This window comes from Anopheles coluzzii, chromosome X, assembly GCF_943734685.1.
Source record: "Anopheles coluzzii chromosome X, AcolN3, whole genome shotgun sequence".
Lineage (NCBI taxonomy): Eukaryota > Metazoa > Arthropoda > Insecta > Diptera > Culicidae > Anopheles > Anopheles coluzzii.
In genome coordinates this window covers 11,584,760-11,608,683 of record NC_064669.1, presented here as the reverse complement: position 1 = coordinate 11,608,683, position 23,924 = coordinate 11,584,760, and the positions used below count along the sequence as shown (strand labels likewise).

General features: G+C 44.6%; 1 protein-coding gene across 1 annotated transcript; it reads right to left on the bottom strand.

Moving 5' to 3' along the window:
• Positions 1–217: 217 nt before the first annotated feature.
• On the bottom strand, positions 218–2,732 carry LOC120951873 (nudC domain-containing protein 1). Its single transcript, XM_040370857.2, has 2 exons — positions 2,399–2,732; positions 218–2,335 (listed from the first exon to the last, which is right to left on the bottom strand). Exon 2 carries the CDS (start codon positions 2,278–2,280, stop codon positions 496–498), a length of 1,785 nt encoding a protein of 594 aa, XP_040226791.2. The 5' UTR covers positions 2,281–2,335; positions 2,399–2,732; the 3' UTR covers positions 218–495.
• Between the last annotated feature and the right edge of the window lie 21,192 nt (positions 2,733–23,924).

Genomic DNA, 23,924 nt, shown 5'->3' with positions numbered 1-23,924 from the left:
TTGACCATTATATTTTCCACCGTGAACAAAGCGCAGATTCACAAGGAAATGCATTTAATTTTTTATTTCAATATGTTAAAAACAAAATTTCCCCATTACTTTCACGCAAGGCCTAAAAGCGACCTGAAGATGACATACCATTCCACATTAACGTGAATGTTCGGGTATTCGATGATCTTCTATCTTATCCCTATCTTTCTTAAAGCCGTCGTTCTGATGCAGGTTTCATTGTGTTTGTTTATTTACCTTAACAAAATTACAGGCACAGAATTTTTTTAAAATAAAATCTTTAAATTTTTCATTGCAGAAATAGTGGGTAAGGTAAGCTGACTTGGAAATGTACAGAACAATCGCGAAGTGGGAAGAACGCACAGAAATGCTACAGAAGGATGATACAATAATGCTGTTCTTTTCCGAATGGGCGTGTTTCCGAGCGTTCTGAGGCTAAATAAAAGCAAGGCTTTGGAAGACACCTCCCCCCCCCCCCCGCCCTCTTTACTCCACGGTCAGTTGCAACGCCAAGATTGCCTTCTCCGCTAGCAGTATCAGCACGTCGTTTTCGCAGGCAATGCCCAAAACCTCCCCGACGTCCTTCAGGCTTACGAACTGATGCTGCCCGATCGTTACCTGCGCCCCGGTGCGGTTGCGCAAACCGGCCCCGCTCGCACCGTAGCTCCCTTTGTACAGATAGACACCCCGGTGGGACTCGCACACCACCCCGTACCCCAAATCCGGCGCACAACCAAGATACTTCTGCTGGCGCTTCGACGCCTGCACGTAGCCGAACGCGTGCAGTGTGCCCTCGTGCTGCAGGCGGCAGTCCTCCGCCCCGAGCGGTACCGGCTGCAGCTGCCACAGGCAGGCATCGACGTCGTGGCGGGTCGCGAAGGTGGCCGGCAGCCCGGCACGCAACGTCACCGCGAACAGTGGCGGCCCGTGGCCGAGCGAAGCGGTGTGCGTGACCGTGTGGTCGGCCGCGGACAGCCGCTCGAGCGTGTAGTAAGTGTCCTGGCCGCTCTCGAAATCGCACGGTTCCAGCGGTGCACTTAGGTTGGGGGCGGGCGGTAAATCTACGTCGGGCGGTGGCCTGCTAGCATCCCCCCCCTCCGGCACGGCTTCGTCCGGGGCGCCCGGGAACAGGAACGGCCACATTACGCCGGGCTGTTGCTTGCGCATTGCGATGTCGAACAGCTTCGGATCCATGGACCAGGTCGTGCTGTCGTGGTCGATCGCAGCAAACAGCTGTGCGCCATCGATCACGACGGTGTCGTTAGCGAACACCTGCAGCAGCGAGGGTTCGTTCGGGCCGGACGACGGTTCGCACACCACCCGGTACTGCACGTCCTTGTGCTTGTCGAACGTCACGTTCACTTCGTCCGGCGTTTGCGTCCAGCGGAAGGGAAACTGCTCCCAGGCCGCGGGAGGTTCCACCGATTCGCTTTCCGTCGGCTTCGGTTCCGGGCCCACGACCGGGCGCTCCGAATCGTACACGAAGCGGTAGGGCTGGTCGGAAGCGACCAGCACGGCGGCCGCGTGATAGTCGAGCGCGCAAAATCTCGGGTAGCCGTTGCTCGCCAGCGTCCGGGAGGCACACAGTGTCCAGGCGGGCGGGCCCGACTGCTGCTGTTCGAGCGTATGCCAGTGCAGCAGGCATTTGGATTTTGCCTCCGGCTGCCCGTCGAGCTGGAGCGTCAGGAAGTGCAGCAAGCGTTTGCCGTCGCGTACGACGTATCGCCCATCGAGCAGGACGCCACCGCCGGGTAGGACGCCTTGCGCGAGATTATGCTCCACCGGTCGGAGTGTGCTTTGTGCTTTCCATTCGCGACCGGTGTTGCGGTCTCCGGTTTCCAGCACGCGCACGGTACCGCATCCGTCCGACAGCAGGCAGTGGTGCTCGGATGGGAACAGCAGCGAACAGTTGTAGCGCGCAGCGACGTCCTCCTCCCCATTGCTGCCGTTCGATGATACCGTTGGGAGCTTGTAGACGGCCGCGATCGGCAGCATCCGGCCCTGCGCACTGTCATAGCACACCCGCTGCAGCAGCCCGATCGAATCGAGATAGTAGCACTGGCCCGGCGCCCATGGATCACGCACCAGGTGATTCTGCATGCCAAACAGTCGGGCATGGTAGTAGGAGCAATCGTTCGTTTTAACACGGTGCGGGTGGCTGGTGGGCGAAAACTCGGTCGAGAGCACTGGCACCGGTTCGAGGGACAGCTTGTACCCGTCGAAGTTCGGTTTCAGCAGCTTCTGGTCCGGTCGTAGCTCGATGTGTGGCATGGCTGATTGCTTCTCATTCGTCCATCGGACGGGGTACGGCTTGAGGCTGTGGAAACTGTTTTTAAATTCACCTTTAATACGCTGCGTGAGCGTACAACTCGAACCTTACTTTTTATACCTTTGTTTGAGCGATATCGCAAGCGGTGTGTGTTGTTGCCTATGTGAACAGAGATGACGTTAGATGCGGAACAAACTGACACACAAAGTCAACATAGGGCCCATTCACACTGTTCGCTCCTGTGCGTAACCGTCACGACAAGCCAATTCGAGCAGTTTGTGAGCTCGTCCGGTGATTAAAATGGTCAGTAAAGAAACCTCATAACGGCCAAGCTACACGTGCCAGACGACATCGGACGATGCCATAAAACGTAGGACCGCAGACAAGAGATTCGCGTCGGGCCGGGCCGTGTCGGATCACAGCGGGCCGATTTTGTATGGGATTTGACAGTTGGCATTAACTGATTTATGGCATCGTCCGATGTCGTCCGGTACGTGTAGCTTGGACGTAACAATAATTTAAGAGCAATTTAGCGGTACGAAGTGTTGTCGTTTGTTGTCAGTGAAAAGATATAAATAAGAACAAAAAGAGTATTGTTTTAAGTGTGTTCAAAACTGTTAGGCCGAAAATACAAGGACCGGAAATTCGCGGCCGCCAAACTGCTCGAATGGGTAAATTAACGATTGCTAATTTACCGTTAAATTACTCTTAAATTACCGCCCAAGTGCCACAAATCCACTAAACGACCACTAAACGGCCTCTAAACGGCTCAAGCACTCTACCTAAACGGAATATAGAAAGACTTCGTTTAGCAGACGGCAAACGACTCATGCATTCTAAAAATAGCAAAAAAAAAACTGGTGGCGCCATCTGTTTGTGGGATACCCAACCAGTTGAGCTTCCTCGCTTGGAGGAGAGCTTTCTCATTTCCTCTGTACTATTGTATGGTTTTGCATTCATGTTATGCATCGCTAGAACTAGAACGGCGATACGATTGTTTAAATACTAAACTCCAATGGAAACCACCAGCACTGAAGCAAGTGAGATTTGAGTAATGGTCGTTGGTGTTGATATCCATGTATCTGACCACACGACCATTCATATAGATTTTTGCTCAGAAAGTTATAAGGCTATATAGGTCATGATAAGATGAAACTTGTCGAAACACATTGCAAGAAAAGGATAGCAATATAATGATCAGTTTTAATACGCCATCTATTGATCAAACCAATGAAGCTGTGGAGCTTTAATTTTTTTTCTATGGATATTCAATTTTCCAGTCGTTTAAGCCTAATCTGTCGCTTGGGCGGTAATTTAGCGGTAAGATAGGGGTAAATTAAGTCCGATTTGTCTGACTAGGAAGGCTCAGCCCTCGTTACGTTACGTTAGCGTTACGCGTAACGCTTGTTTATCTCAAACCCAAGCAGCATTTTGGGTCAACGCCTCATTTAATCGTCGTGGATGAGCTCTGAATGAAATTGATAGATAATCACGACTTAGGCCCGGGTCTATGAAAATGTTGCCACAACATTTGTTGCCAAATCGTACTGGACAAACTGTCAAACTCATGTTGCGGGAACATTTTTGCAGCAAGAGAAACAAATCGATTTGTTTCATGTTTATCTGTTGCATGAAAATTTGTGTACTTGTTTGCACACCAAAACGGATACAAAATAATCGCAACTTAATTTTCAATGTTTGTGAATGAATATGTGCACAGTTTTTGAAATAAACAGGAAAATCCAGAAATTTTGCCATTGAACAAATGATGATCATAACGAAAAATGATAGATGAAATGTAACGTATTTAAACGCATTGTAATATTCGAGTTACACAAATTTTTATTTTTGACAATTCAGATGTCAAATCAGTACCATTTTCTTCGCCAACTGTCTAATGAAAAATAATTTTCAATCCTTTTAACAACGAAATCAGATCAGATCAGAAATTTTAACGTTAAAATTTGAAATCACTAAACAGACAGAAATAACCGAATTTTTCATACGAATCGCATTGAATAAGTAATAAATTGCATAAATGTACTAAATTCAATCAAAAATCATTATTACTCAAGTATATTTTGGCTGTAAAACGTGATATTCGACTTACGCGAAAATTCGAGTTATACGAATGTCTCCAGAACGCATTATTCGCATAACTCGGGGAAATACTGTACTACGCTTCGTCATGCACCACAGCAATTTAACACGAATTAAACTTTAGTATTCCTGTTACAGGCGTCCCCCAAGTTATGACCCCCTCGAGGTACGACGATTTGCAGATATGACGATTTTGATTTTTACAGTTAAAAGATGTCATAAAGAATAAATTGATGTTTTTTTTTACTTTTCTTGCTGATATCCATTACATACACATTTACAAACATTCTGCAAACTACCCGATCTTGAATATCAATACAAGTAGTCTCCGAGATACACGGTTTTCAAAATTTGACAGTTCTTTGAGCAAATTGTACAGATTTGCTTCAAGTGGTCGGTTTTAGCCACCAATTTAGTTATTTGATCTGATTTCAACTGAAGATTACAATTTTATACCTTTTAAATGGTTTTTATAATTCGAACAAAAGGGATTTCGAGGAATATCGACATTCGATGGGTGAAATTAGCACTATTTGCTTCAAAAAAAAAAACTGTCAAATTTATAAAATAGCGTATAGTGAAATCGCATATATCGAATATGGCATATATCGGGGAATACCTGTATTTAGGACGGTTTAAACATTCGTTCAGCAAAAATGCTTCTTGGGTTCGAGATAAAAAAGAAGTATGTATATGCGTAACGCTAACGTAGAGGGCTGATCGTTATGTTTGCCAGTTTTCGAGCGTGACCACCAGATGTCAGTAATTTCAAATGTTTCGCGATTGGACAAAATGCAATTTCGGGGCTTTCATTGCAAATCCACTCAAGCGCCATAAATGCACTAAACGGCTCCCAAGCGAGGTCCAATTGAGCTAATTTCTCAGCCTAAAATGAATCCTAAAAGTTTCCGTTTAGCAGACGATAAATGACTGAGCAAAAAAGAGCTATTTTTAATAGCAAAACAAAGCTTGTGACACTATCTGTTGGTGGATTGCCTGCCAGTGGATAGCATTGCTTTGAAAGCTTCCCCTTTGATTTAACATTTAAGTTATGAATTGCTAGAACTAGAACGGCAAATGCGATTTTTTAAACACTAAACTTAAACGTACAATCATCATTAAAGAGCAGGGGTCGGCAAATAATGAGCAGGGGTCGGCTTGAGAAATAATCTCACACACACATTTGCTCCAGTAAGTCGGCGCTCTAGCACCTACTGAACCTGCGTATCGACTTCAACTCCATGCAAGGGGGTGACACGGGTCGGACTTGATTCTGATTCTAACTTCGAAAAGATTTCGATAGGTTTCGATAGGTTGAATTACGGCCCTACTGGAGATCCATGAATTAATGAACCATAATTAAGAGGCATCAAAAATTGATCTTGTCTTACTTTTCTAACTACCCCCTATTACTTCATCGACGCGAGAACTAATGACAATTCTTTGCACCCTAAGGAGGGGACATAATAGCCGAACAAAAGTAGTGATAGAAATCCTAAAAAACATAACCCATTGATGTGTTCTTTTATCAGTTTTGTGAGGCATCATTTTCTAAAATTACCCTAGGCACGAGAACAAAAAAACATCCCTACTACGATGCACATGTATGTGTGTGTGCGCGTATGATTGAGGAGAAAGCGAGAAGATTTCTAATTCAGGCGTCTTAATGACTTTTTTGTCAGCACAGCGTGATCCTTTTAAAATCACCGCCACCAATAAATCCTAAGCATGCATTTTACGACCCATTTGCAGCACAAACGAGGGACTGATCCAGTAACTGGGCGAATACCTTCACCAGTGTACATCATTGGTGCAATGCTACGATAATTATACATGCACATCATGGGGTTTTTTTTTTTAATTCGGAATATCCTTATTCATGAAGAAGCTAACATGATCGGTATGCCTAATGCCATAGAATTGTAAAATTTGCTTCCTGCATTTCACGCGGCGCTTGCCTTTAGCGCATTTTATCAATGTCGTTTCTTTCTTTCGTTTAAAATCTAATATGGTTTTACCTAAGGCAATTTCCAGCCCTTTTTGTGAACTACACAATAGATAGCAACAGCGACAAAAAAAAACGCCCAGACATATCCCTAGGGGATGTATCTCACAGGCTCCCTAGCAGCGACGGTAGCGATCTGGATCTAGCGCACAGTGAACGATTATGGAAAGAGGAGAAGAGAAATAAACTGAGCCTAAATGCTGTGCGGTAGCGTTCACGACAGCATCCGCGCCAGTCCTTCTTCTGATTATTCCGGAAGCGCCCTAACGATACTGTGCGCCCTTCTCGACATGGCTACAGTTTAGCGAAATGCTCGGCAAAGGAAGCCAGTGAATGGAGAATACCGGTGTACAACGCACACGTGCACATCCGCCACCCAAGGTGCAGGGGCTACGTGTGCAGGGACGGGTTGCGTCTGGCGAGAATGTGGCGAAGGAATCGTTTACTCAGCTCAAATATTTACACTCCGTTGTTAATTATTGTTTGCCTCATGAAACGCCACACAGCCCATCGACATCAAGTGGTGCACTTCAACGGTCTCTAAATTGCTGTTAGATGAAGAAACCACAGGAACTCCACCAGGTTTAAAACGTGTCAATACTCAAGTGGCTACCCAAGGCGTCTTCCTTATCACCGTTCGATGTGATTGTACTTTGCGTCCGTAGCCTGCAAGGATCTTTAGAAAACTGAAGTACGATCTGTCCTAGAATCACCATGATGCGTTTTGAATCCTGATACATAGTTGCATAGTTCCATATTCAGCAAAGATAAATAGAACATAGATCTAAACCGATGCTTTCAAGATCGAATTGCTGCTAAAGTCAGGTAATTGTCAGATTTATTCTCAATCGCAATCTATCAGATCTTGAAATTTTTACAAATTCTAAAGCGATACAAACACGAATAGAATTCAAAGGCGGGTACAGATACGTCTGATATTGTTCACAAGATAGAATTAAAGTGATCTTGTTAAAGGATATACGTAATCGGACCGAGTACCCAATTCATTCAATCGTTTTTTTAACATCACGTCCCGAAGGGTTGTGTGAAAATATGAAGATTTTAGCATTCTCGAACGTGTCTAAGAGAAACATCTGGCTTGCTGGATGCTATACATCGGGATGTTAGTCCTTTTCAAACGCGTAACGTCTAACGCATCTCAACCAAAAAGTTGCCACATATCTCCTGCTTAGATGGCTGCGTCCTACGCCTTCATCCATCCTGCTCCTGTCCCACATATTGCTCATGCGTGATATAGTGTTTTTTTTTTTCATGCGTTTTCTCACGATCGATTTCAACACTTTGGGCTGCATAAATTCAGCTCAGTTTGTGTGCGTGTGTGTGTGTTTTTTCCTGTTGTTTTTGTCACTTTCCAAGAGACTTTGCCAACTTTCCGTCTCTTCTTTGCGTTCCTTTTTCTTCCCTCGATTACAAGACATTCTCAGATCTCCTGGATAACTTCGTTCCATCTCCGCCGTCTACAGTTTTCTTACCCTGTCTTTGGCTCTCAATTTTTATCTTCTTTTTTCTCTGTCGGCAACCGCACCGCAGAAGTGGTTATGCTCCCACGATACTGCTCGCATGGACAGTTGGGTGGAAAAAGCTGTACTTTTTTGTGTGTTGATACTCGAGAAAAATGTCGTGCGTGCCCTTCTTGCATCTCAGCACTCAGTTTCCGTGCGTGTAACTTCATGCGTGCCTCGTTAAGCCGTCGTTGTGGTGATCTTGCGACACTTTTCCCTTTTCGTAATATGATCTGTTCCAGTTGAGGCAGTTTTTTTTTGTATGTATCAATGGTATCTCATTCTTTGTGATATGTTCTTTCTCCATGCTGCATTCACGCACTGCCTTAAAATGTATCAATTCATGGCAAGCAAGTGTTTTTTTCGCTCATTTTTCTTTGTTATTTACTGTTAGCTGCCTACTGTTTGTCGCTGTGTAGGGGTCGGCATCATACCAAATTTAATGTTAAGAATCGAACGGAAAGCCCTACGTTGCTACCTGTAGGTGAATATCTTGTACGAGCCCTTCCCTGATCATCATTCACACAACATTTGAAACAAATGCTTGATGCGCAGTTCAGCTGTATTTTAAATCAATTAAGCTCAATGCCACTCATTAACTACCAAACCTAGTTGTGATGGAGCTTACAACAACTGTGAAAAAAAAACGGAACCACTTAATTATTATTACTCCCGGCAGCGTTTGTCCTCTCCTGCTCGTGGATTATTTATGAACATTCAGATAGATTTTCTGTCCTGTCAGAAACGCGAATGAATTGGTCACGCAATTGGGAATGTTTGTTCCGCCCCGGTTCCGGTAGGATTCACTCCAACAACGGCAGGATCACTCGTCCCCGTGGGAATTGTAACGCTCTCAGGAATTGTGGCTAGGTGTTGCCTTCAAGCCGGCCTCTGTGCTAATGGCAATAAAACTGTCGTTTTAATCTATTTTAAGCGTTTACTAAGGATGGGATGTTTCAAGAATTGTTGAACTTTCCAATTGATGGTTCCAGTAAGAGTGGATGCCGGTTCGAGGGCGTGTAGTCGAAGGCTAGAGGCGAAAGGTTCATTGTCGTAGCTGGCCATACATATATTATGTTGAAAATACTCATTTACAGCCGTATGCAATGGACGCTCAGAATACATATACGGACTTCTCATACAACCGTTCCATGCATGGCCTTGGAACAAGCCCACCTTGCCTACAAACGTAGTGTCCCAAACGCTTGGCTGACTGTAGCAGCATTACTAAATGGATGAACTAATTAGTCACATATAGCTAAGGCCATTACCAGCGGAAGTAGCCCATACAAGAATGGATATTATTGTAATTGGAACAACATTCATTATTATAATTAACGATCTAAATTTACAAAATTTCATGAGATGAGATGTGGTCATGCCACACAACAAGGTATAAAACAATCGTTAGTTAAGCTGAACCACCTGCGTTACTCGATTGTTAGATCCAAAAAGATTGAGTTTGATTGCTTGTTTACATGTTCAACAAAAGGCGAGCTCACGCAAGCGCTATGCAGCGCAGCTCTAAGTACTTTTTATCTTTGGGAAAAAGTGCGTACTATCAGGATTAAATCTGCCGGCTATGAAATGATCAAACACGATACAGTATCATGGAATTATATGGAATTATGGCAACATTCTTACAAACCTTCAATTACGCATTCGTCCGGCCCGGTCTGTATATCCTGCGATTGCGGTTTCTTAGACAAGGGTACCCTTAGACCCGAAAGAAACGAAACAAAACAAAAAAAAATCCCAGATGTTTGCCAACGGTATTGTGCCACGACCACAAAGCACGTATGCTGCAGCGAACAGGAAGCTATCCCCAGCAGCAGACCCTCTCGAAGGTCAGCCTGGTTGAAGCTGAGCTAGAAGAAAGCAGCAACAATAAATGGAAACAATCAGCATCGGTCCCTGCCGAGCAGTGTTGATCCTCCGTGCGTCAAAGCGAGCGACAATGCGGTGCCCTAGGAAGCGCAGCAAGGAGGTGTCCGGAGACGAAGTAACAGTCCCATTCAATACCGTTTAATAGGAGCCGGGTGCGCACCCTTCGTTAGGATGAATTATGCGACCTAACTTCCGGTAAGCTGGAGCGCTACCGGGAGGGTTGACCAGTTGCCAACCTTCTTGAGTGTTTCGACACCGCCACACACCTCCTCGGGTCGGGTTGGCACCGCTTTCCTTCCTAGCAAGCGGGGCCCTGGGCCCATCGGTTTCCCCGGTCGGTGCGCTAAGCACGGTCAGCGCAGCAGTGTTTGCAGGCACAAAACTGTCAAAGCTGTCAGGGAAAATTAGAGACCGTGGTTTATCGAAGCTAATTGCTTCTTGTTCTCGGCGTGTGACGATCTACGACCTCTCCCCCTCTTGCAGGAAACAGGAAACTATCACGCTGTACAAACATTGGAAAAATTGAAAATCACATGGGAAAAGGCCCGTATCTAATCAAACATATTGGAGACGAGGCAATGATCCCCTTTCGTAAGGTGAAGAACGAGCACCCCTTGGCGAGGGGTTATCGGGCTATTAAATTACGGGTTTTTTTTTGTGTTTGTAGTTATTAATATTTGATTCTAGCCACCCCATTCATGCTGGGCAGAATAGTTTACGCGAGCGATAAAAGTTCCGTGCGGCCCCCGGACCCAATAAATCATAGGCATCGATCGTCCATATCGTGCACACGCGGCCGTGTACCGCGGCGTCGCAGTGGTGTTTGGAATGTTTTTAAAGTTGAAGTCACCTGAAGCCTCCCCACCTTTGCTCGCCGTTATGTGCACCACCCCCCCCCCCCCCCTTCTTCCTTGTTTCTAATAATAAACTAGTCTCATAAAACTAGCCGCCCCGTAACCCCTCGTCTTATGCTACCCTACTGCTGTCACGTTGACCGGGGTAGATTAGCTTTATTGACCAAGCATTACGCGTCCTGTTGAAACGGGCCGCCCCAGTGCGCTGGTTGGTGGCAGTTCGGGACCGATCAGCACAGCCCGATAAAAGAGCCGGCAGAGAAGAAGGTACGCACGTCGAGGGCGCACGATAAGTGCTATGCTCGGTCCGCGCATACGATCCGGTGAGAAACTGCTCAACGCCTGAGCCGGTTTCATCTGCATCTGCACACAATCCCTCCCGGCAGCCGCGATAAGATATCAGGCCACTCCGATGTAGTTCTTGGGAAGTTTGACGCCAATTATGGGAACGGTGACGATTCTATTATGCTTTCAATCGAACCACTGTATTGAAAAGTGGCGCCGGTCATAACAAGTACCTCTGTGGATGCTTTTTCGCACGATGAGCTCATCTTATTGATATATGACAAAATGTTCCCTTTTTACCGAGCGTAATGTCAGATTAATTGCAACTTCAGTTACATTCTTGATACATTTTATTATGAAAAAGGGAAACGTTGAGTGAAAAACGGGTTTTTGAGTCACGTCATGCAAATTCATTCCGTTAAAGATATTAAACGAGGAACAAATATAGTTGTCCAGCACGCATCATAACGTTGGTATTTAACAAAACATGAACACCAATTGTCGATTTTTCGTGGGTTTTTCCTAACCTATACGCACTTTCAATAATAGTATCCCATGAGTCAGCAGACACAATTTAACATCTCTATGAGTCGAACTCTAACCGTGATGGCCAAAAAAGTGAAGCAACTTCGTTCAGAAGCGTTTGTGGATGTCGTATAAGCCTGTTCCGGCATCTTCAACATCTTGGCACTATTTCAACAACAATCAGGGCATTGAAAGAAAGCCCTGTTCCGAATTGCCGATGACCCTGAGCGACAAGAAGCTCCAAATGATGCTGAAAATGAAGGCAATGAAGGTTGCCTGACCGGGAGATCGATGCAAGAGTGAAATATTACTTTCAATTACCCTCTTCTATCCTGTTTCAGGTTGTTTAAACACTTTTACTATTGATTACTTTTACTACTTTGATTTCGATTGCTCTCTTAAGTCTTTCCGTAACCCTTTTCTTTCTTCTAATTTCTTCAATTCTTCTGCTTAGTATGATTGTCTCTGTGCTGTAGATGTGTTTCTTTTATTTTTGTCTAGGTCAGGCTTAGTTCAGTTAGGTTTAGTATTTCAATAATTATTTTGTTTGTTTGTTAGTTATTCATTAGTTTTAAGTCTGCGTTATTTAGCCTTGATGGCGGATATTGGATTTAACAAATGAAATGAAATGAAATGAAATTACCTAGGGAACAAGAACAAATAGCAGGAAACAGAATTCGCGTCCACTGGCTTCGCAGCGGCAAGCAATGACGCCAACACTCAATGCGATCATTTTAGGCGAATCAATTTGGGCGAAATTTCGATATGACACCCTGGTCCGCGAACCGGTCCAACATCTCCCAGTTGCGTTCCATCGACATTTCCTGGACCAACATGATGCAAAAGCTCTACTCTAAAAATGCTGTCGCGAAAACTGAAGAAGATATTCAAAACAATCCATGGTAGATCTTAAAAACATGCCAACACGCAAGTTTTTGTCCGTTATTGTGAAAATTCCGGATAACTGACGAAATGGTAGTTCGCAAGGTTGTAGAAGTCACAAGAATTTATCTCTCTTGGTTTTCTTTCTACTTTCGGCTTTCACGGACCACAGCCGAATGAAGTCTTTTTTTTAATGCAAACGTTACTAGGAAATCAGCATTCTAGACACTTGCTCTCCAACTTTTTAGTCATCTAATTTGATGCTCTCCAACCTTTTTGGGATCACGGACCACTTGGCTTTGAAAATACATTTGCCGCAACCCACACATATTGAAGGCATTTTTTGTGGACCTATTTCAATGTTTTTGATCAAAAATATGTAGAAATCTTATTCTAGATATGCCTGTTAAAAATTTAATCTTGATTGCGGGCAATGAAAACTTCACGATGTATAATGTAATAAGCTTTTCTTTAAAAAAATCAATTCTTTCGTGGACCACTTTTGTTAACGCCACGGAGCACAGGTTGGAGTTCACTAATCTCATTGACCCGATTCAGTTACAATTTTGGTAGGCTTTGATCATTTTGCTTAGTAAGTTTGCTCATTTTTCAAATATCGCTACTGATCCTACTAATCATGAAGCTCCAATCGACCAGGGGACGGTTCCAAACAGTATCAGCGATCTACCTTCAATCTCGAGTATCCATCACAGCTGGGGTAGCCAATCCTTGAAGCCCCTGGCGCCTCGTTTCTATATTGCGCGTCGGGTATCGCTTCTCAGACCTCAAAAGACGCCAAATGAAATCAGGAAGAAGACTGTGAACGAATTTAGTTGATTCATATTTCATATCTGTTAGGTTATCTACAACTTCCAAACGTCCTATTCTCCTCCACCCAAGGAGTAATCTATATTTAGCCCAATCGGTAGCGGTGTAATTGTAAACCTTCAACGTCCGCAATCGCTGCGATCATGGAACTCGCAGCCACCACGAGTACCGCCAGGAACGTCCAAATTGGCTTATGCAATACTTCATCTTCGGCACCTATCTGCCAACGCTTCCGTACCTCGCACTTCCACGTCTTAATTCCCATTTACGGAGCGCTTCCTGGGTTTGGAAAGCGTCAGTCATGTTTAATCTGTCAACGCCCAATTCCAACGGCTTGGAAACTGGGAGCGACGGGAACGGGCGCGTATGTTTACATGCATCTATCTATGTATGTGCCTCTATGTGTGTGTGTGATGAAGTGTGAGTGATCAAACGGCTGTGAAGGCCAAGAAATCGGCAGCCGGCTCGTGTGATAAGCCACATGTCCCCGGGGCGTTTGCGTACGTTTCGCGTCATCGCTTTGCGTTTTGTGCAAAATTTCATTGAAAAAAACTCGCAATCAGCGATGCCGGGAATGCCACGGCAAGGTATCAAGTAAGGGCGTGCAGGTTACGGGGGGTCACTGCAACAAACTTGGGCGACTTGGGCCCGGCAGCAGCAACAGCAGCAGCAACCGTTCACTTACGTAATCAGAATCCAACCACTGATAACGCCAGCACTCACGAAAGTGGCTATCATAAAGCAGGATGTTGGTGTCCCTGGACGATGCGAGTGGACCCTCGGCTGCACGGGCTTGTAGGTGCGATCGGGAACGGCACTGGCGTCAGGCCGTTAGGATCGATTTGCTGAGAGCCGTGACGGTTTTTGTTCGCTTTTTTTTACTGTTGCCTGCTCGACCCCATCCCAGCCCCCGTGCTCTCGCAGTGGTTGATGCATTCGAATTGGTTGTATCAGGCGCCCGCTTTACCGTTTTATCGCGCCTTCCTCCTTGCGGGTGCGTCCGGCAACGCCTGCTGTGCCGACTACGATTACGACATCGCGAGTGGTGAGTACTGTACGGGATGGGACTCCCGCTGGGAAGTTCCCGCCGTACGATAAATAACGCACGATGGTCGCGGGCACGTCCACACCTCAGCGTTTACCAATAAATTACGCATCTGCTGGCCGGTGCCACGGAAGATGGAGCGATCAGATTTGCTTCCGATAAATCATACCGCACCATTATCGCCCCCTTTCGGGTAGTGGAATGCGAATGCCACCAGGCTTTAGGAAGTGTCACCGCTGTTTGAAAGCGATCAATCAAATCAACTCCACAGAGTGGCGAAAATGGAATTAGCTTCGAAATAATACTCAGCAATGTTTGAACAGCAGTGGGGAGTTATTTACAAATTTTGTAATTATATATGTATGATTTTTATACATTATTTTACCTTGGGATAGTAAAAAAAAAGTGGGAAATTACATGCATTCTTCACCTCTCTTAATTACGTAAATTTGTGTCCACACGACAATGGAAGGCTCTTGTTCATTTAGTAACGTTTTTTATTGGTTTCAGTTTGTTGAAAGCTTTTAAAAATCCTTTCCTTTTTTACTCACAAATGACGACGTAAGAAATTCAGATTGACATGCGAAGGCCGCTGTAAATATTATTTCCGATTGCAACGAATATACGCCAGGCACTAACGCCACTCCAGTGGTCGGCAAACTTCGCGAAGAGTCAAATAAATCTAGTAACATTTTTTTTTTATTTTACAAGCGATAATCTGCCGTCATCTAGATAGCAAAGAGCCGTACATTGCCGACCACTGCTCTATATAGATTCCCGCACAGAGCAATTTCTGCGACTGAGCAGGATGTCCAGCGTATCAGCTCGGCTCCAATATCCCACTAATGCTTGCCCGTAGCAGTGTTTGCATCCTCTGCTCGGATGGTATAAAGCTCGCGTCCAAGGATTGTTCCAAGATCTGTTCCAACTCCTTGGACTCCAGGTTGTTTCCGTCAGTTGAAGCGATGCTCCCCAAGTTTTTTTTTACACTTTTGCGGCCTGACCCTTTATGGCAGGCAGATGTTTTGTCGTTATCTCCTTGAGCATATATTCAACTCTTACCGTTTTGCGGATTCAGTCTCAGATATACACCGTGCCTGTAGTCTTGCCCATTACTTAGCTTATTTGTACCACGTAATCTTTGAAAATGGCATGGTAATGGAAATCGTATTACTTGCGGCACGTCTTCCTTTAGACAACTAGGCTGCTCAAGTGTAGATGTTTAAAAACACAGGCGACAATCGGTAAACGCTTTGGTCAACGTCCAAAGGAAGTATCGGCAGAGGAAATGAAAATGTAATGTGAGAAGAAAATAAGAACTATGTAAACTAAGTAAAAAGCCGGTCTTGTGGTACAGTCGTCAACTCGTACGACTTAATAACATGCCCGTCATGGGTTCAAGCCCCAATTAGACCGTGCCGCCATACGTAGGACTGACTATCCTGCTATGGGGGGTAATCTGTAAGTCACTGAAAGCCAAGCCCACAAGTGTGGTACAGGCAGGCCTTGACCGACAACGGTTGTTGAGCCAAAAAGAAGAAGAACAAACTAAGTAAATATCATTTTAGTCAGTTTTAATATTTGAGCACAATACAGGAAGAAAGACATACGACTGTATTTGGAACATATAAAAAGGTTTAAAGTGCAAATTTAAATAGTTGTATGTCGTATTTAATATCGCAATATCGTTAATATTGCCGGAAATAAAATATCGTTTAATTCGCACGACGCAACGCATTGTGCTGTGGATTTTTTTTAATATCCTAGGAAGACGAATAAAACGAGGTTTTGGTCTTTAAAAAAATGCGTTAAAGCATATTTTTAGCAATCATCCTTCTTGTTGAATGCTCCGAATGTTAAAAACATAATTTTTTTATCAACAAAAAAAAAAGAATAGCACATATTGGGCACTGCTTTTTTTAAATAATTTAGAACAGAGATGTCAAACATACGGCCCGCGAAGCATTTCAATACGGCCCGCGCAGAACTTTGGCAGTTATTTGAATGAAACTGAAGTAGATTTTAGCTTACGAAACAGGAAAAATTGATGTACTAATTTTTATCCACTGAGGAAGATGATTTCAACATTTAGTCTCAATAGTTCGATAAACGAAATGTTAAGTAAGTAACTCATAGCGTCTGTTTTTGGGATGGTGTCCGCGAAGATGGCATGTGACATGTGTTTTAGTTCTTGGTAGTTGGCGGCTCCCCAAAGTGGGACTCATTTTTTCCGTATTTTAACCCTTTGAGCCTTTTTTCTGACTTTGAGGCTTTCTAGAAAATTCGGAAACAATTTATCGGAATACCACTTTCTTCACCTTCACCTTCAAATTCAGGCCGATATCTTTAAAAATCTTGAAAAACCAAGCACTTCAAACGGGCGTAAATTGTACGAGGCCGACTGGAGGTTGGTAGTCTCGTTTTCTTAAGGGAAATGGCTTGGAAATCGCTAGTGAGTATTTGCCGATGTACTGCTCAAATCATGAGTTATTAGTTATAAGTCGATAGCGTTGTCAAAATGAAGCATTTGTTCTTCGTTCGATATGTTGAGGCGATATACGAGGTTTAAAGAATTGTCCAGGTAGCTTCAAAGTTAGCATATAGCTGGAGCATTGCAGAAGAACGATAAAATATTGGAGTTAGGGCAACCGCCACTAAAGTTAAGTATGAGTAAATGTAAACTGCTTTACGTAATGTAATTGTACTTCCATATACCTTATTTCTAGACAATTAAAGATGGTGGAGTATTTGTCAAAAATAGTTTTATGGGAGACTACGAAAAAATGTAGATACGATGCTAGGTCAAAGCATCTGTTTCTTAATGATTTTCGCCGATCGAAAGCACTATAAAGTGTAGTGGGTGATGGAGAAAGCAAAACATGGACAAAAAACTTAAAATATGGTAATGAATTATTTTAGTATAAAAAGGTAGAGTTTTATTCATCACCGAACTCACCTCCACCCAACAGAACTCAATTGCGTCCCGCGGGAAGAAATGTTTAACCCTAATCCGGCCCACGACCCAAAACGAGTTTGACATCACTGTTTTAGAACATAACAGTTTGCAAAAAAATCAATTCGTCAATAAAATTCGACCTAAGAACAAGCGAAAAAGTAATAAAACAGAATACACTTAAAACGAATTTAAAATTTATTAGAAATGAAGCACGATAAACATGTTTCAATGAGACCAGCATGATAACTGTAACCGTCAACATCAAAATCGTCGTATCAGCGAATGGTCGTAACTCGAGTTGGTCGTGTGTCGAGGGTCGCCTGTAGATACTTTGTGCATTGTAAAGATTTGTAAGCTCTTTTTCTATTTTTTTTTCGCCAAGCTCAGTGCATCAATGCACGGTACATTTGAGTTGTTGCTTCAATTTGATCCTCGGTTCATGCTATCATTACTACCATTACTTTTTATCTGCGCGCATTAGGGCATGTAATGATGACATGAGGCAGGCAGAGGTAAATGAAAACGTTATTCATTTTTTTTACATATAAATAAAAGGCACGTCTGTGCGTCTCTTCTTTCCGTTGTTGTGTTAGTTGGCTGCTCATGCAGTTTATCTCTTTCGGCCGTGTACCCTGTACCTGTTTCCTATTCCTGTGCGCATTTATAATTCTATTAAATGCAATTATTATCAAATATAAAGCTGAACACTTCAGCATACACCTCCTGCCCGCCGGTTGGGCGGTCGGGCCTGTGTGCCGGTGAGAAATGGAACGGCATAATCGGCATCGGTCAAGGGAGTGAAATTGCATGATGAGCGGCACATCCGCCGCCGAGCAGGTCATGCACAACGCCGCATCATCCCCGCACGATTGATGAAGGTGAAGGAAAGGCGTGCGTGTGTGCAGTTACTTCCTTCCGTTGTGGATGCACTCACAAACACACGCAACGTCCTGCAATACACGTACCGCAACATGCAAGCTGCCCAGTCCGAGCCTGATGCAAAGCATTGCTGGTGGTACGTCCCTGCCGAAGGAGATGCTATTTGCAAGAGCAAAGAGTTATGGGTCGCCTTTTGGAGCATCTGTGCGTGCACACTGTGGCCTTCCTGCATGACCCAGCTGCGTGAGATAAGGAACGGAGCGACAGCAACCTACCGAAACACCTGCCAGCGAACCGCAAGTGCAGCCGCCGCCGCCACCGCCACCGCCGCCGTATGCCTTCGTTGTGCGTCGTTATGCGTCTCGCTGCTGTCACACGCGGGCCCTTCCCTTCAGCTACTCGCTTCACTTTGGCGGTTGAAATTAACCTACTTTTACGTCGCACACTCGTGTCGGTGCCGCAGTGTGTGAAATGCCATAATTGAGTGAAATAAAACCATTTATCAAAATCGCACTAGAACGGGATCGAGCGTGAACTATGAGCCGATCGGTAGGTTCACAGAAAGCCATACAATGGGTTCCATTTTTTTGTTAGCAAAGGGGTTTTTTTTATTTCTTGTGTAATACATATCATACACCTTTTTTTGTATTGTTCATATATGTTACTTGGGCTACTTCCTAGACTAGTAGTGAAAATCCATTTTTTAACAATTACAATATATTATACAATACTCTCCTTCTTACATGACATTAAATAAAAAAATAAAAAAAGAGTTTATGAACTATTCTGCAAAGTACAAAAGTATTTTGAAAACAAAAGTAAAACTCTTTATAGTTACATTTACAATGTCTCACTAAGAGGGGATGCGACATTCTATATTAAAAATTACAAGAAAAAACCCGATTTTACCGCAGAAGAGTAAACGTTCCTTGTCAAATCTCTTTTTATTACTTCAGATTCTGAAGATAAGAAACATGTCAGTTACTGGTTTTTAACAAAGCAAGTTCACTGTCAAATTAACAAAACGAAACAAGTAAGAACTTATGCACCAATCAATAAATCAACAGCACTAAACGAGCTGCGACTGTCTTTGGAAACATTTCTATATGCTTATTAGACGGAAGAAAATACTATCACCCTCGGTAACCTAGGTTTTAACTCCACCAGATTCTTCCGCTAATGTCACTAGACCGGATAATTTTTCTGTTACTTTTCTCACTTTTTACTCAATTTATTGGTTTTCTCAGCAACCTGAACCACAAGCAATCTGAAGTGTCATTAATCATTCTTGTTGTTTTAATCAAGTGCCAGCAATGAGTTAAAATCTATGTTCCATAAAATCCAGAAAATCGGAAATCATAATGTCTTGATCATTTAAGCACTCGTCTGTATGCTTCGTTCAGCACGCAGAATGCAACAGATGCCCAAACTGGCCTTTCTCAACCGACTTTAATATGCAAAAACGCCTCTTCAAAAGTTGTATCTGATTGTTGTTATTTTTTGTTTAACGAGAAGTTTTGCATGGGATTTCCGCAAACGCGAAATTTGCGCTGTCAGTGTAGACCCGGAGTTGGACTAATCTGCTAAAGATTGAAGTTGTTACTTCAAACTATAGAATGTAATATAATAACTAAAGGGTCAATATACTTATTCTTCCCTCCTTAGCTACACCCTGTTCCAGTGCCATCGTTCAAACTTTTATGGCGCAAGTCTCAAGTTCATGCCAACGCTTGCCCTTGGGTTTTGTGTGACCAGCGGCACAAGTTGAGTCGACCGTTCTTTTTTTTCTCACGTGTCCGAAGCAGCAGCACCTCGCGATCGGTTCAGCACCGACAGCGTGCACATGCATTATTATGCTTACGCGAACCCACTCTCTGCACCCTCTGCACACCCATCGGCTCACTGCAAGTTTCCCGAACTGCAGCAAATGTAATAATGCACCTTGCATGCTCGAAAGCTCGATGCATCTTAACTGCACCGTTTCGCAGATATTGGCGGGACGCGTTCCACTCTTACTGCTACTGTTGCAACTTCTGCTGTGTACGTTTTATGTTTTTCGTGTTATTTTTTTGGGTTTGCATTATAGATAAATACCCGCACTGGCGCACATAGGCCAGGTCCCCTCTGTCCACGGACAGAGCGTGAAAAACAAACCATAACAGTTGAGTTTTTTTTGTTGTTGTTTTTGGTGCTTGATTGGTGAAATTTGATTTGCACCTCCGAATCCATCTCGGGTAGTAGCGTGGAATTCGAGGTCCAGTTCCAGGCCGTACGGGCTGCCGCATCAGCAGTTCAGGCAGAATGTGGAATGTGCCGAAGGTTAGCAAGCAGAAGGCTTCCCTCAAGCTCGTGTGTTCTCATTTGAAAAGTGATGTCCCAGCGTGTGTAAGAATCCGTGGAATAGGCATTTAATTTTGAACGTACTCGGTGCTGTAGTTGTTGAATCTGCTGCAACGGAAAGGTTGCTGTTTTGTTGTTGTTTTAGTTACAGAGTATTACTTCGCGGAAATAACACTTCTCCATTCATTCGCATCGCATTCGGTGCGACAGGTTGGGTCAGTCAGCATCAGTTTACGTTTTTGCTACTAGACGTTACTTTTGTGTCATGCTTTGTTACTGCTTCGGGCCAGCAACATTAATTCGGTTCATCACATAAATGTCATCGTTCCTATGATTTGGGAACTCCAAAGCACTAGATTCTAAGGTAACAATGGACAAGTTTGAATTTGAACAAGACTCAATCGAACATATCTCCAATGATTCTGACTAAGAAGAGCGCGTAGTCCACACCAAGTTCCGGAAACCCCACACTGCACGCGCTTCGAACTGGTAAATCCCACTGAGATTGCGTCTCAAAATATCTTATTGCTGTAATCTAAGCCTAGGCCCGCTTCTTCTATCCCTGCGCTCTTGCACGTGCAGGGGCTGAGTATGGCAAATAGGAGCTGTGGGCCCGGTTATGCAAAACACAACTGCATTCCGGTGCCACAAACACTAGGATTGTGTCGCTCGGTTTGTCCGTTCGATGATCGTGTTTATTTCCCACTCGGGGTCGTCTTCCCCCTTTCGGGCTGGAAGCGTGCATTCCCCCGATACTGGTTCTGTCACATATTCCGTGCCGGGATAGCTCACGTTTATAGGTATCATTAAATCTCGATGCTCGAATCGTTTTATTGCTTAATTATATTGCGGGGGCAAGGTGGAGGGGGTAATTTTTCAATCTGTTCTGTGTTCCGTGTGTAAGTATGTGTTGATATGTTGAAGTTTGATGATGTTTTCAGGAGTATACATACACTTATGCCGATGCATGTTCAACATAGAAGACTTCAATATAGTCGTGATGGACCTTTTTTCTTACCCGCTCTCTGTTATCACAGCATTACAGCCAGGTCTGAACATGCAGGCAGAAAGCATTATTCCCCCACTTTCGAAGAAATGCCAAACCAAATTAGATACAGCTGTACAGACGTCTGCAACAATAAACGCTTAGACTAGCACCGCGCACCGGTTGACCGGAATTGGAATGGTTGTTTTACGTTCCGAAAATAGCGCGATAGTGCAGTTGCGGGAGCCCATCGCTATAAATACAGTAGGGGCCCTGCTGCAGTTGGAGAAGGCAAACACAGCACCATGATGGCAGCGATGGCAAAAGACTTCACCTAATGCGCGCTCGAAAGAGTGCCAGCAATGGAGCGGGCAGCGGTGGTGGATATGCAGGCGTAGATAGAATTTCTCGGCACTGCATCGGCTGATAGTTTTTCACCAAAGAAATGTCTCCAAAAGGCTACAGCTACCAAGGCGAAGGGTTGCTCCAGGCTCATACCAAAAACAAAAGTGTCTACTGCTTGAACACTGACAATGGCGAGACAAATGGAGCGGCTTTATTTTAGTCTCCAACGCACTATCCCTGTTGGAAGAGGTAATTCTAGCAGGATTTTATTACGTTTTCCAAAATACCACTCAGTTTTGGCCGCTAGTGAGTGCGGCGCGATCTGCGAGATAGTCGTTGCGTTAAATCCTGCACGCACGGCACGCATAAACAACTAGCTCTAGCTTCTTTGGTGGTGGCTTTGGCCCAAGCAGCCGCCGTTCGTGATTTTCTTACAGCGCAGCGACTTAGGGCCTAGAGACGGTGGCGTTCTGGCTCATCGCAACCGTGCCATTCACTGTCGTGTTTAGCCACCCATCGGCGATCCAAAAATACGATCCCAAGGTGCTGCTGCACGCAACCGCGTAATGATGCGTGCAGCGTAATGCTTCGGCTGCACAAAGTTGCCGTTGTTGGGATGGAAACATTTTGTCGGAACAAAAAGCGCACCGGCACAGTGCTCGAAATTCGCCACGCCACGCCTTGCCGGTGCGTACTAACCATAAGCGGGCAAAATTGCTATCCCTGGCGCGCATGCATTTGGTATACGCTCTGCTAGGCTGTGCATCCGTTTTGCGTCACATCGGTTCCCGCGTCACATATATCGCAGCGACATTGGAGACAGGTTAGTTTGAAGTTTAAAAAAAGCACGAGCGCAATAGCATGGGCGGTACGGATCGTTCTCTTTGTAAAGTAATCGATAAATTACACTCGTCCGGCCTCCGGGCGGGCCGACACCGTAAGCTGATGCAAAAAGATGCGTTTTTTTTTTATTTGCTATCTTCATTGCTCAGAATTTGCTCCCAGCTTATGCGTGTTGCTCTGTTGTCTAACAGGGATAAGCTAGCAAGAAATAATAATACGATCACACACGCACTCACACGCCCAAAAGATTATCGGCCAAAAAGCCCCGCACCGATGCAGCAGGTAGGGTGTGTGTAAGGATAATTTACGGGTAATTATGGGGCACACAAATACAGGTACGCACAGGGGCCGGTTGAAATTCGAGGATGGTATCAGCAGCGAGGCTACATATCAAGCAGCAACGAGCAGCAAAAAGGAAACGCAGCAAACACATCCATCACGCAGCTGTCATGCGACCTTTTTTTTTTTCTTTTTTTGTCAATTTCGGGGTCCTTTTACCTCTTCATCAGGGTCGCAAAGATTGCTTTTTCTCCCGAGGGCCTCTCATCCTCTTCTTCTTGATGCCTTGGTGCCGCATTGCACACCCGTAAAGGTGATTGCAGGCTGACAGATAACGCTCCAAATACAGCTGCTCCTTGCAATCGCACACACACACACATGCATATGGCCCTGTGTGCATAACGAAGATTTAGTGCTTATCCTGGGACGAATCCTGGAAGGCAAGCCCTTTGCTGGCTAGTGGCGGAAGATTTACAATAGGTCTTGCACAGCGGTCCTCCGGGAATCGCCAGGTCAACGTTACGGCAAGTGCTTTCGCCTCATTTATATTTAACGGCTAAACGACAGCTTTTATCATATCCGAAGGTAGTAAATCATCTTTTTTTTTTGTTTAATTCTATATGCTTGAGGTAATTGTAGGATGCAGTTGTAGTGGCCAGGAAGGTTGAAGTTGAAGCCGGCAAACACCTAACAACTGTGTCCGACCCTGCCACAGGAGCCTGCCCGGATAAGTGTAAATGAAGCAATAGATCAAACGCAACGCAATGCATTGAGATTTATAGACGAATGCGCACGGTATCCCGAATAGTTTTCCTGATGTTTTAGCATTGATAACAGTGCTTCCGCTAGCCATACACTTTTTCCTTCCCAGCCCTAGATCAATGCAGTGTGACGACAGCTGCAGCGCATGACCGTGCGAGCCAGCAATAAATCTCCTCCGATTGGCCTCTAATGGTTCTAAATTGTTCATTAATAGATCGTTTCGCCACACAAGGGTCCACAGCAACAGGTGACGATCCCGGCCAGCCAACCGAATGCGCACGGTGCTTAATTTCCGTATCCGGACGGATGGGGCGCCATCCCGG

Coding starts and splice junctions, on each gene's coding strand:
- LOC120951873 (XM_040370857.2), bottom strand. CDS start 2,280: ATGCCACACATCGAGCTACGACCGGACCAGAAGCTGCTGAAACCGAAC.